We start from the raw sequence: 13,394 nt of genomic DNA on the forward strand, positions 1-13,394 counted from the left end.
CCTTAGAACCAATACTTGGCATCAATTCCAAAATATAAAGTAAGGGAGAAAGAAAGAGAGGGATGAAGGAGGGAAGGAAGAACGGAGGAAGGAAGGAAGGGAGGGAGGAAGGAAGGAAGGAAGGAAGGAAGGAAGGAAGGAAGGAAGGAAGGAAGGAAGGAAGGAAGGAAGGAAGGAAGGAAGGAAGGAAGGGAGGAGGGAGGGAGGAAGGAAGGAAGGGAGGAAGAAAGGAAGGAAGGAAGGAAGGAAGGAAAGAAGGGAGGGAGGGAGGGAAGGACAGAAAAGATAAGAAATGTTGTTTCAGGTGAGAGGGAGGGGGAGAGGGTTGATCTTGACCTTGATTGCCTCCCCTCTTGCAGAAAGCTGCTGAAGTCCACACTAGTGCTCATGCCTCTGTTTGGGGTGCACTACATTGTCTTCATGGGCCACGCCGTACACAGAAGTATCAGGGATTCTTTGGCAAGTCCAAATGCACTATGAAATGCTCTTCAATTCATTCCAGGTAGGTGTGGCTATTGAGATTTGGCCATTGTGGATCACTGGTCTATTGCAGGGTGAGGGTACACTGGTAAAAGTGATCTGATGGGCAAGCTATTAGACTTAAGGCAATAAATATTACACAATTAGCCTAGCTTAGCTGTCACCTTTCCCAGTAGATCCCAGAAGCAATCGGGGAGAACGGACAGAAATATGTTAGAATCGTAATCTCAGCCACAAAACATATTAACTACTTACTCCAGGCAAGGGCATTTTGCTATCCCTGGGGATACAAAGACAAAAAAACAAAATTAAGCTGTTCCCAAGTAGTTTACATTTCACTTAGGGGATCAGCAAAGGGCCTTATGTAGGCACCTGAACTGAGGCTTATGGGGCTAGAGAGTCTAGGAGAAGAGGTGAGGAAGGAGAACGTTCCAGGCATGGAAAGAGTGGAGAAGCCACTGCAAAAAGCACAAAGGGGAATTGGGGGTGGAGGCAGGGTACTCTGGTTGCTCAAACCCTCCAAGGGGAATTGTACTCCACATAAGTATGGGAAGGTAGGCTGGAATTGGGCTGGTGAAGGTTTCAATGCCAAGATGATGAAGATTTTGTATTTTATTTTAGAGGCAATAGTTGTTTGGTCATGTCCAACTCTTCATGGCCCCATTTGGGGTTTTCTTGGCAAAGATCCTAGAGTAGTTTGCTATTTCCTTCTCCAGCTAATTTTACAGATAGGGAAATTGAGGTAAACAAGGTGAAATGACTTGCCCAGGATCACATAGTTAGGAAGGAGGACCAATTTTTAACTCATGAAGTCTTCCAGACTCCAAACCCAGTGCTCTATCCATCACACCACCTAGTTGCATATATAAGGTACCACAAAAATCTTTTTTTTAATAGGGAAGTGGGTAAGATGGTCAAATCTGGGTTTCAGGGAAGATCATTTTATGTGGAAAATGGTTTGGAGAAAAGCAAAGTAGGGAGACCAATTAATAGGCTACTGCAATAATCGAAGTAATGAAGACCTGAACAAAGGTCTACCCTTGTGAGTGAAAAGAAAAGAACAGATAGAAACAGTTAGGTGTTTCAGTGGGTAGAGAGCCAGGCCTAGAATAGAGAGGTCCTGGGATCACATGTCACTGACCTCAGATACTTCCTGGCTGTATGACCCAGGCATATCCCTTAATCCCCATTGTCTAGCCCTTACCGCTCTTCTGCCTTGGAACAATACTTAGGATCAATTCTAAGATGGAAGGTGAGGGTTTTTTTTTTATTCAAAAACAGTTCCTCAGTGTTGTTATTCAACTTATTTTATTATTTTATTATATTGCCTTCGGTCAGGGTTTTAAAAGAAAAGAATGTGTATGGGAGCTGTGAAAATAGAATAAACAAGACTTGGTAAATGATTGGACGTGATAGGAGGAAGAGAATAAAGAGTTGAGAACAACTCCAACTTGGAAGTGGTGGTACCTTTGACAGTGACCCAAACTGAAACCAACCTGACTAGGTTTGCCTTCTTGCAAACACACATCCTCATGCACAAGTACAAGGTTAGGACAAGTCAACAAGTCAAGTCAGTAAGCATTTATTAAGTACTTACTATATGCTATGCTCTGTCTAAGCCCTGGGTATTACAAAGAAAAGCAAAAACAAAACAAAACAAAACAGTTCTTGCTCTCAAAGGAGCTCACAGTATAATGGTGGAGACCATGTGAAAATAACCCTGTACAAACAAGATATATTTAGGATTAATTGAAGAAAATCACAGAGGGAAGACATTAAAATTAAGGGAGATTGAAAAAGGCTTTTTGCGAAATAAAAATATTTTTTTAGCTAAGATTTGAAGGAAGCCAGGAAGCCAGAAGTCAGAAATGAGGAGGGAGAGCATTCCAGGCATCAAGACAGATGGTAAAATGCCCAGAAATAGCAGATGGACTGTTTTGTGCCAGAAACAGCAAAAGAGGCAGTGTCGCTGGATTATAGAGTACATCAGTGGAATGGGGTACAAGAAGACTGGAAAGGAAGAAGGTACCAGTTTAGGAGGACTTTGGAAGCCAAATAGAGGATTTTATATTTGTTCCTGGAAATAACATGAACCATTGGGATTTACTGAGTGGGGGGGACGTGGGGTGATATGGTGAGACCTGCGAAGATCATTTTGACAAAGGAATGGAGGATGGATTGGAGTAAGAAGAGACTTTAAGGCATGGAGACCAACCAAAAGCTATTGCAGTAGTCCAGGAAAATCACCAGATCCTGCAAAGAGAGAGAGAGAGAGAGAGAGAGAGAGAGAGAGAGAGAGAGAGAGAGAGAGAGAGAGAGAGAGAGAGAGAGAGAGAGAAAGGAAGGCAAGGAAGGAAGGAAGGAAGGAAGGAAGGAAGAAGGAAGGAAGGAAGGAAGGAAGAAGGAAGAGGAAGGAAGGAAGGAAGGAAAGGAGTAAGAAAAAGAAAGATGAGAGAGAAAGAATTTCCATTTCTTCAGTAGCAAAGCTAAGTCTTTCATAAGTAACAGGACCTGAAACCAGTTAAACTAGTTGTCAGCTGTGAAATTTTCACTGCCCATCATTTGATAATGATTTGCACCCAGTGTCCATCCAGTGATCCCATCCCCACCCCCACCTCCTCCAGCCTTTACAGTCTCAGAGAGACAGACAGAGATTTTGATTGGCCTACAACTAAATGTCAAAAGTATAATTTAGCTATTTACAAGGGAAATATAATCTAAATTTTAGGTTAAAGGTTAGGACCTCAAGAATTTTTATATCTCCTGAAGTAGAAGAATTTATTCTACAATATGTTTGTTTTACCAATATTTTTCTTAACAATAAAACTATATACAATTTCCCCCTAGCTGTCAGAACCTGGAATTTCTTTTTCAGAGGGGGAAGGAAGCAGTAGTTGAGGAATGAATATGATTAAATCTGACAAATGTGATTTGTGAATTATCTTGTAAGATATCAGTAATTATATCTGCCCTGCCCTATTATTGGAGAGAATTTCCTACTGCATTGTCAGTATATTGAGATCCTAACCCAGAGTTAAAAGGGAAGGAGATGCTGAAATCTTCCTTCTCTATAGAACCTTGAAAGAGAAGGTGGACTTTTTACTCCTCCTCTTCCCCAACCTAAAGTTAAACCTGGAAAGGATGTTCTGAGCATGGATTTTTTCTCTCTTCTCAGCAGAAAGGTCTTCCTGGAAGTGGAAGCCTTTCAGAGAATGGGAGGTGGGCCAATCAGTAGACATCCTGAGAAAACTATTCAAGACATATTTACCTCCCTGCCTTGTCTCTTTTTCCCCAGGGATTTTTCGTTGCCATAATATACTGTTTCTGCAATGGAGAGGTGAGTGTAAACCCTGTCCATCCCTGGAGTGTGCCCTCTGCTTGGCTAATGGAAACAAAGATGAAATGAGACTACAGAACCATATACCTTGCCCTCAGAGAGTTTAGAGTCTAGTCAGGGACATGCAATATGTGTACTAAGTATGACATGAGGAAAAATGATAAGGAACTGGGAAGAAAACAAACATTTATTAATTACCCACTATGTGTGTCAGGCACTGTGCTAATAACTCATTTGATCCCTCCAATAATCTGGAAGGTAGGTACTACAATTATCCCTATTTTACATCTGGGAATACTGAGGCAGATAGAGGTAAATGGTTCAAGATCACATAGCTAATTAGTAATTGAGTGCAAATTTGAACTCAGGTCTTCCTGACTCCAATCCTAGCTCTTTAGCCACTGGGCCACCTTAACTGTAAAGCAGAGATCCAGGCAAGCCATCTGATTTTTAAGTTTTACAAAGTGACTTAAGGAATGTGACCTTATTTGACCCTCATCCCTGGACTGTGGAAAAGTTAAATCTTTTGCCCATGGTTGCCCATCGTAGCTAGCAAATGGCTGAGACAGATTCAACTTGGTCCCCTCCTGACTCGATTTGACTTCTTTTCATACTCTAAGAATGGATGGTCACAAAGACTGATCCTTCTGTTTTTCTCCTTCCCCACAAGGTACAAGCGGAGATCAAGAAGTCATGGAGCCGATGGACCCTGGCCTTGGACTTCAAGCGGAAGGCCCGGAGCGGCAGCAGCACCTACAGCTATGGCCCCATGGTATCACATACCAGTGTCACCAATGTGGGACCTCGAGGGGGGTTAGCCTTGTCCCTCAGCCCTCGACTAGCTCCTGGGACTGGAGCCAGTGCCAATGGCCACCACCAGTTGCCTGGCTATGTGAAGCATGGCTCCATTTCTGAGAACTCATTGCCTTCATCTGGCCCAGAGCCTGGCACCAAAGATGACGGGTATCTCAACGGCTCCGGACTTTATGAGCCAATGGTTGGGGAACAGCCCCCTCCACTCCTGGAGGAGGAGAGGGAAACAGTCATGTGACCCACACCCCCAACCCATCAAGGGGGCAGAGACCCTGGGCTTGAGCCTGAACTCTAAGGCCTGCCTCCATCCTTGTACTCAGGCCAGGCCCCCCACCCAGGGGCCCTGGGGACCCTACATTCCCAAGTGCAAACCAGACCAGCAGTCTCTCTGACTGAGCCCGGGGTCATGGAGCTGCTCCCAAGCCTGGTCAGTATGCAGGCTCAAGGGGCCAGGGCTTCCTTCTCAGGACCAAGGCCAGATCCGGGGCCACTCGGGGATGGACAGACCTCCACTGAGGGACGGAGAAGCTGTGGAGGTCAGGGAGAAAAAATACCAAGAAGAAAAAAAGAAAAAAAGGAAAGAAAGAAAAAGAAAAATATTGGAGTGGTTATGTGTTTGTTTTGAGCTAAATAATGGGGGGGGGGGTGGACCCACATGCCATCCAAGCCAGGACACACTAAGGGAAGAAAGTTATTCTGAGGGCTGGAAGAAATCCTCAAGGGTAGTTCCTTGTCTACTGGGTCAGAAGTTAAAGAAAGAGGTCTGATCTCCAAAAATATCATCGGTCAGGTCTCTCAGCAGATCTGGGAGACTTGGGGAGAAGACCTGAGCTTGTTCTAGAGGGAGCTTCACAATGATTGCCAATCCACAAGAAGCATTGATTTCCCCAGGCAGTATCCAACACGTCCGCACTTTTTCATCTTTCATGAGCTCAGGGATGGCAGAACTCATTTTATGTTGATTGAATTCAATTTGATCAAAGTATATTAAATGCCTACCACGGACAAGGCACTGAGGGTACAGGAATACTATTAGTGCCTATTTCTAGAGTATTTTAATGTGTACAGAGCTTTCTCCTCATGACTACCCTGTGGAATATTGTGGGACTTCCTTAGCATCATTTTACAGATAAGGAAATGAAGGCTTAGCCTGAGTTACCCCATGTCACACAGAAGGTTTGAGCCCATCACTCTCTTAACTCCAAAACTTAGGAACATTCTACACCTTGTTACTCCCATTCTCAAAGGCAGGAAAAGACATGTATGCAAATAACTCTACAATAGGAAGGAGAATGAGTCCAGGCAACATACTGTAAGAAAAAATTAATGAAGGGGAGATTAATTCCAGCCGAGGAATCGCCAGAAAAGTCTTCCTGGCAGAAGTGACTGGGAAGGAAGGAACTTCTTCAGTTGAGATGTCAGGGCAAGGTGGGAAGGGAAGAGTTCATTCCAAGTATGGAAGAATCCTATAAGCAAAGCCATTAAGATGGGGCAGGGCAGTCTTGTTTGACTAGAAGTTATATGAGGTAAGGATGAAAAAGGAATGTAAAATCAGATTCTATGGGGCTTTCAATGCCAGAGAAGGAATTAATAAGCAAAGAAGATCCATTGAGGTTTTCTGAGTAGAAAAGTTATGTGATCTTAAAGGTGAGAAAGGAACAATACTCAGGGTGTACAAAGTGAATCAGAGAGGTGGAGAAAATGCTATCATAGGGGCTATTACAATAGTCTAGGCAAGGGAACAATTTGGTGGCTCAGTGGATTGAGAGCCATGCCTAAGAGATGGTAGGTCCTAGGTTCAAATCTGGCCTCAGATACTTCCCAGCTGTGTGACCCTGGGCAAGTCACTTGACCCCCATTGCCTAGCCCTTACCACTCTTCTGCCTTGGAACCAATACATAGTATTGATTCTAAGATGGAAGGATTTAAAATATATTTAAAAAAAAAAAAGCCCAGACAAGAAAAGATGAGGATGTCTGGGTTGGAAAATGAAAGGCAGGGGCTGGAACAGATATATCGTGGAGGGAGTGGGGTTGGGCACCTCACTGTGGGAGCCAAGTCATGTTTATTTCACTGCTCACCCCAAACATTGATTAAGCTCTGATACTATTATAGTCTTTGTACCCTGGACAGATCCTTGGAGTTGCTCAGTCAGAAGTTCTGGCAAAGACACCATCTGAGAAGCCTGGGAGAGATCATAAGAGTAATGATATTGATAATAGGGAAATAGCTAGCATTTATACAATGCCTACTCTGAGCCAGGCATTGTGCTGAGTACTTAACAAATATTATCTCATTTGATTTTCACAACAGCCCGTTGAGGCAGCCCTGTTATCTCCATTTTATAGCTGAAGAACTAAAGCACAGTAAAGGTTAAGTGACTCCACTGCACTGAGTAACACAAAAATGGAGGCAGAAGAAGACAGTGAAGTAGCTCAGGGAATAAAGAACCTGGCCTAGAGACAGAAGGTCTGGGTTCAAATCTAACCTCAGATACTTCCTAGCCGTGTGATGCTGGGCAAGTCACTTAACCCCCATTGCCTAGCCCTTACTGCTCTTCAGTCTTGGAACCAATATGTAGTATTGATTCTAAGATGGAAGGTAAAGGGTTTTAAAAATGATTGAAGAACCTGTCTCTAAAAAAGTTAGTAATGTGCCTAATATCGGATAAAAAGTCTGAAGAGAATTAGGCTTTTAGAATCCCAATCTTCTGACCCCAGTCAATTTCACCAAACATTTATTAAACACCTACTATATTCCAGACCTTCTTTTAGGGACTGAATTACAAGAGTGGAAAATTATACAGAGATAAGATAATATCTGTAAACTACTTGGCACAGTGCCTGGCACATAGGAGGCATCTAACAAATGTTTGTTCCCCCTTCTTCCTTCCTGCTGCCCTCAGGGAGGTTCTAATTTAAAGGGAGAACTATAAATGCTACACAAATAAGTGAGCCAAAGTGGATTGTGATGGGAGTCAAGGATGGAACTAGCTGATGTGTTCTAGGACCATTTGTGGAGGGAGAGAGAATTTTCAGCTAGGGTTGGGGGAAGATAGAGAAATCAAAGAAGGTTTCAGGGAGAAAATAGCACCTGAACTGGACCTTGGGAAAAGAGAAACATATGCAGGAAAAAGAATTGTGTTTCCATATATGGAGTCTGCATACACAGAAGCAAGAGAGGGAAGTATGAAATGGGCATAAGGTAGTTCCAAGTCTGACCAGAACATAGAATGACTACAGAGGAGGATTCATAAATAAATTTAGAAAGGTCTTAGATAAAGGAGACCGTTAGAAGGACTTAGCTAGGGAAATGGCCATGGCAATGGAGAAGACCAGGCAGATGCAAGAGCTACAGCAGAAGGAATGTCCACAAGAATTCGCAGAGTATCATTTCTCTCCAGTACTTCCTCCCCTGAAATACTCCTAAGCAAGTGCAATTTGCCAACATCCTTTTCAGTGACTTCTCTTCCAGTCCTCCCTAATTCTATGTTTTCCTGCCTCCTCCTCAGCCACTCTACTCACAGTGAGCAACCCTGAACCAGAATCCTAAAACATTCTGAATCATGATAAATCAGAAGACTTGGGTTGATATTCTGGCCAGATGGACTAGAGAGCCTCTAAAGTCCCTCCTGGTTCTAATATCCTGGAGCCCCGTAGGCTAGACAGTACACATATTATTATGCTCGTTTTGCAAACCGAGGAAATCATGGCTCAGAGAAGGGCACTTCTGTAGGCCACACACACACACACACACACACACACACACACACACACACACACACACAGGATCCCCCATCTACTAGTTGGCACATTGGATAGAATGCCAAGCCTGGGGTTCAAATCCAGCCTCAGCCACTTATTAGATGTGTGACTCTGAGCAAGTCACTTAATCTATGCTTACCTCAGTTTCCTCATCTGTAAAATCAGATAATAATCACAGCTACCTCTTGGGATTGTTGCAAGGGTCAAATGAGATAATAATTGTGTGCCTGGCTATTATTATTATTACTACCAGAGACAGGCCTAGAACCCAAGTGCCACAACTTCCAAATTTAGCACATTTTGCATCAAACTTTGCTTCCTTTCAATCAATTCCAGGACCTTCTATATTCAGAGGGGAAGTGATGACACCCTCCAGGCTGATAAACTGCTGTCTTTGTTTTCGTATAAGTCACTGCCTGGATAAAGCCTCTTTTGTCTTCATCCAGAGTTCAGAGCACCCACTTGGCCCGGGTTTGCCAACAGAACCGACCTTTTTATATTCTTCTATAATTCCCTTCCTAGTCCCCTCCTGATTTCTACCTCCATTCTAGCCAGAACTATTGCTCTTATCTCCTCTGATCACTGAGGAAACAGGGCCACCCCCCACCCCAACACCACAGTCATATCTCTGTGTCCCAGATCAGAAGAACAGCTCTCTCTTCAAAATCACTCAGAAGCATCCCTGGAGTCTGCCTACAGAATTCCTTTGAATTAAACTGCTTTCCTGGGCATTGAGGCCCTTAGATTGGGTCCCCTGACCTGTATCCCCTTTAAAGAAGGTCTTTTTTTTCTCTTTCTGAATTTATAATTCCTCTTACAGCATAACTGTGTCAATTTAGGCAGGTAGGTGGCACAGTAGATAGATCACTAGACCTAGGATTAAGAAGATGTGTTGAAATCTAGCCTCATACACTATGTAGCTTTGTGACTTTGGGCTAGTCACTTAATAGCTGCCTGCCTCAGTTTCCCCAACTATAAAATGATGATGATAATGGCAACTACTATTCAAAGATATTGTGAGGACCAAATAAGAGATTATAAACCCTTAGCACAATGCCTGGAAAATAGTAGGCACTTTATAAAATGCTTAGTTCCTTCTTCAGTTCAACTACCACTGATTAGGGGCCTTCTCTGTGATGACACACAAATGCAAAAGGACAAACAATCCATGCTTTCAGAGAGCTTCATTCCACCTGCATTTATATTAGCGAGTAAATGCAGTCTAATGTGAGAAGAAAGAGAGGGCAGGATAACAACTGAGAATATCAAAATGGGATCCTTTTAAAAGGTAGCACTTGAGAGAGCCTTGAAAGAAGGTAGGGGTGCCAAGAAATGGAGGGGGAGAAGAGTGCATTCTTGGCATGGAGGCACACATGGAGGCCACACAGCTATGGAATGCCACAGCCAGAGAAAAGTGAATAGTCCAATTTGTCTGGAATCTTAGAACACATGAAGGAGATAGAATCACAGCATTCTGGAATTGGAAAAAATCTTAGAGGTACCATAGCTAACACTTATGATTTAAGTGACCCTGGTCAAGTCATTTCTCTTTTATGGGCCTCAATTTTCTCCTCTATAAAGTGGAAATGATAATTCTTACAGTGTTTTATAAATCTTAAAGTCTATCGTTCAGTCATGTCCAACTCATTATGACCCCCTTTGGGGGTTTCTTGGCAAAGATACTGGAGTAGTTTGCTATTTCCTTCTCCAGCTCATCTTACAGATGAGGAACTGAGGCAAATAGGGTTAAGTGACTTGCCCAGGGTTATACAGTTAGTTTCTGAGGTCAGGCTTGAACTAAGGTCTTCCTGACTCCAGGCGAAGTGCCTCTATGCACTGTACCATCTTGCTGCCCTACATAAGCATATTGTCTTACTGAATTTCACATCTCATAGACAATAGCATCTCCAACAAGGGGTCACCCAGTCTCTGCTTGAACACTTCTAGTGACAAAAGGCTCACTACCTTACCAATTCACCATTTCTAATATAAGACAACTTTTACTGGGACTAATTCTATTATTGAATGTGAACAGGTACAGGAAAGGGCATGATCCTCCAGAGGACAGGGACAGTGGCAAATGAACCTGACTGGAGTGGAACATCAGGAGAGAGAGAAGTCCTATGCCTCCAACTTATAGAGATCAAGGGGAACCTAAGTGGATGGAGCACAAGGTCTGGAGTCAAGAGGACCTAGATTCAAGTCTGGCCTCAGATGCTTTCTAGCTGTGTGACCCTGGACAAATCACTTAACCTCATTTGCCTGGCCCTTTCCTTTCTGTCCTAGAATTGTTACTAAGACAGAAATTAAGAGTTTTCTTAAAAAGAAAAAGATCAGTAATGCTGATCCTATGGCAGTGAACTCCAAGGAAAAACTAAGGACAGGTTAGTTTTTTTCCCATTTACTGGATTGTATTTCTACAATATTGCAAGCAATAAAAGTCAGAAGTTCTGATGAAGGAAAGGGGGAGGTCCTGACCTCAACACACAACAAAAATAAGCTTCCCTCCTCATTGAATTCATAGGATTTAAAGCTAGTAAGTAGGTACCTCAGCCCAGGGATCATCTAACTCAACATCCTCTTTTTATGTTTGAGAAAATTGAGGCCAAAAAAGGAGAAATTACTTGACCAAGGTCACCCAGGTAGGTGTAGCTCTTCTCTCTCCAGCTTCAGGGTTCCTTCCACTGCACCATGATAGTCTCCTTTAAAGACTGAGAGAATGTGGCCTTGAAAAGAAGGGCCACACACTGGTCACAGGGAGCTAAGCCCTAGGGTGGGAGGCACCAGAAGGAGTTGGTGAATTACTGGGGAGAGAAGGCTCCTAGAAGCACCATTAAGGGGCCAATAGCAACACTAGCACATCCCCCACTCCAAACAGAGTCTCCCTAAGGACCAGGAATGCTCCCTTTCCTCATGTCATCTCTTTCAGAATTCTCTCAACAAGACTTTTCATAATATTTGAGTGTGTGTGTCTGTGTGTCCTGGAGATCAGGAGTCCAGCACCCCTTTGTGTTTTAGAAGACACAACTGCTTATCTGAGATGAGTTTGTGGTCTCCTTCTGGGAGGCAGGGGCATGAACAAAATGGTCAACTGACTCCTGTCCACTCAACAGAGCATAGGAGGAACATGTCCCAGGGTGGACCCAAAAAACCCAGTCGTGGAGGAACTCTGGGGGCCACTCTGAGCCCTGAGCCCTTTCCTTCCACCTCCCAGATGTTAGGATAGAACCTTTTGCCTACTGCTCATCGTGCACTCCTACCCTGGGCACCAGAACTGGAAGAAAGTGGGATTTGCTTTCCAACCGTCACTACCCAGTCTCTCAACACTGTTCTTCAGGGCATTCAGGGGGTTGAGATCACGGAAGTCACTGCAGATCAAAGGCTACCACTGAATGGAACATTTCTCAGTGAGATTCAGCTTCTTTCCCCCACACCAAACCCATCTGACTCTTTAGAAAGCCAGGGAACACTGTCATCTGTCCATTCATCTGTCCCTTGAAGATCTGATCCAAGAAGCCCTCCAGAGAGAGAGGTCAGTACCAGGAGGCAGAATAATCATAACAAACAACAGAAACTCTCTATGATGCTTTAAGGTCTACTTACTAAGGATTTGCCTCACGACCTACTAGGATACTTTATACCTCTGGTCATATAAAGACTGTCATCTCCACTTTACTGAAGTCTTCAGTTTCCTTAACAGGCCAGTCCCAGTAATAATGGTGCCAATAATGGTGATAATGATGGAGATGATGGTGATGGTGATGATTAAGTATGCTTATAATGGTAACAGTATTGTTGACCATAATGGTGAAGGTTATGATGGCAATGGGAACTCTATCCCCCTCCACTTCTTCAGCCCTTGGCTCCCTGGGATTTGGGGACAAGGACAGGCAGGACCCTTTCGCTACCCACATTCCAATGGTCTCTCAATTCCAGATGCTGCCTGGAGTCCCTAGTTCTTGCCTCCCCCCACCCAGTCCTGCCTGTCTTCTTTTGGAAGGTAAACAGGGAGATCTGGCTATAGCTTGAGTTGCTACAGCAGAACAGTTGAATCAAAAGGCTCTTTTTCTCAGGCTCTATGCATGAATGCAGTGGGTAGATGGGGAACACCAGGCTCACCACAGGAGCATCAGAAAGCAGAATTAGATAACCCTGTTCTGTCTCTATAAACAAACACGGTCCCTCCCAAACCCACACGTGCCTCTCCAGCCAGCTCATTCGTCTAGATGCCCATATATAAGGAATTCTCATCAACCACTGGCCCTGAGTCTGTGGGGAGGGGGATGAGGTAGCTCAGGTAGGAGCCAAGAAGTCCCCTGGGGAAGCTTTTAATTAGCAGGAAGTTCTCATTAATGAGGCCACCACATTCCCTATATGGCTGCTGGCTGGCGCCTGCCCCTGGCACTCACAGTGGGTGCTCTATACCCACTCTCACAAGGTGTGTATGGTAGGGGTTGGCAGAAAGAGGGAAAGGAAGACCTGGGTTTGGGAAAGAAGAGGACTCCACCTCTATTACAAGTTATCATGCTTCAGGGAACGGGGAGAGCAATTATACTTATTCTTCCTGCCCCGCACCCCCAAGCCCAGCAAGCTCAGTGTGGTTGGAACTGAGAAGAGAGTTCTGTGAGAACAAACCCCTCAGCCACAGACCCAAGACCTCCTAGGATCTGTGGATCCCCTTCCCAGTCTTCAGTCCAATGAGGACTTCACATTCCTTGTCTATCCTCACACATGTGCTCACACCTAATCTTGCCCCTCTGTTTGAGGTAGCTCAGCTTGCTCTGTGTATCCCCCATACATCCTCCCTCTTATCTCAACCTTTTTTAAATTTTTGCTACCACGACCCCAGGACTGAGTGACTATTGGAGTATGAATCTTGGACTAGGGGTTGATTGTTGTTGTGCAGTCGTGTCAGTTGTGTCCAACTCTTCATGACCCTACTGGGGGTTTTCTTGGCAAAGATACTGGAGTGGTTTGCCATTTCCTTCTCTAGCTCATTT

The 13,394-nt window shown here is 44.1% G+C and overlaps 1 protein-coding gene across 1 annotated transcript in view; it reads left to right on the forward strand.

Moving 5' to 3' along the window:
- PTH1R (parathyroid hormone 1 receptor) overlaps positions 1-12,069 on the forward strand; it is a 73,064-nt gene extending 60,995 nt beyond the window's left edge. Inside the window, 4 exon segments of the mRNA XM_007499737.3 lie at positions 360-423; positions 425-502; positions 3,776-3,817; positions 4,488-12,069. Of these exon segments, the coding sequence (XP_007499799.1) occupies positions 360-423; positions 425-502; positions 3,776-3,817; positions 4,488-4,868 (565 nt within the window). The 3' untranslated portion in view covers positions 4,869-12,069.
- Positions 12,070-13,394: the final 1,325 nt, after the last annotated feature.

The sequence above is a fragment of the Monodelphis domestica genome, chromosome 7 (genome assembly GCF_027887165.1).
Source record: "Monodelphis domestica isolate mMonDom1 chromosome 7, mMonDom1.pri, whole genome shotgun sequence".
Lineage (NCBI taxonomy): Eukaryota > Metazoa > Chordata > Mammalia > Didelphimorphia > Didelphidae > Monodelphis > Monodelphis domestica.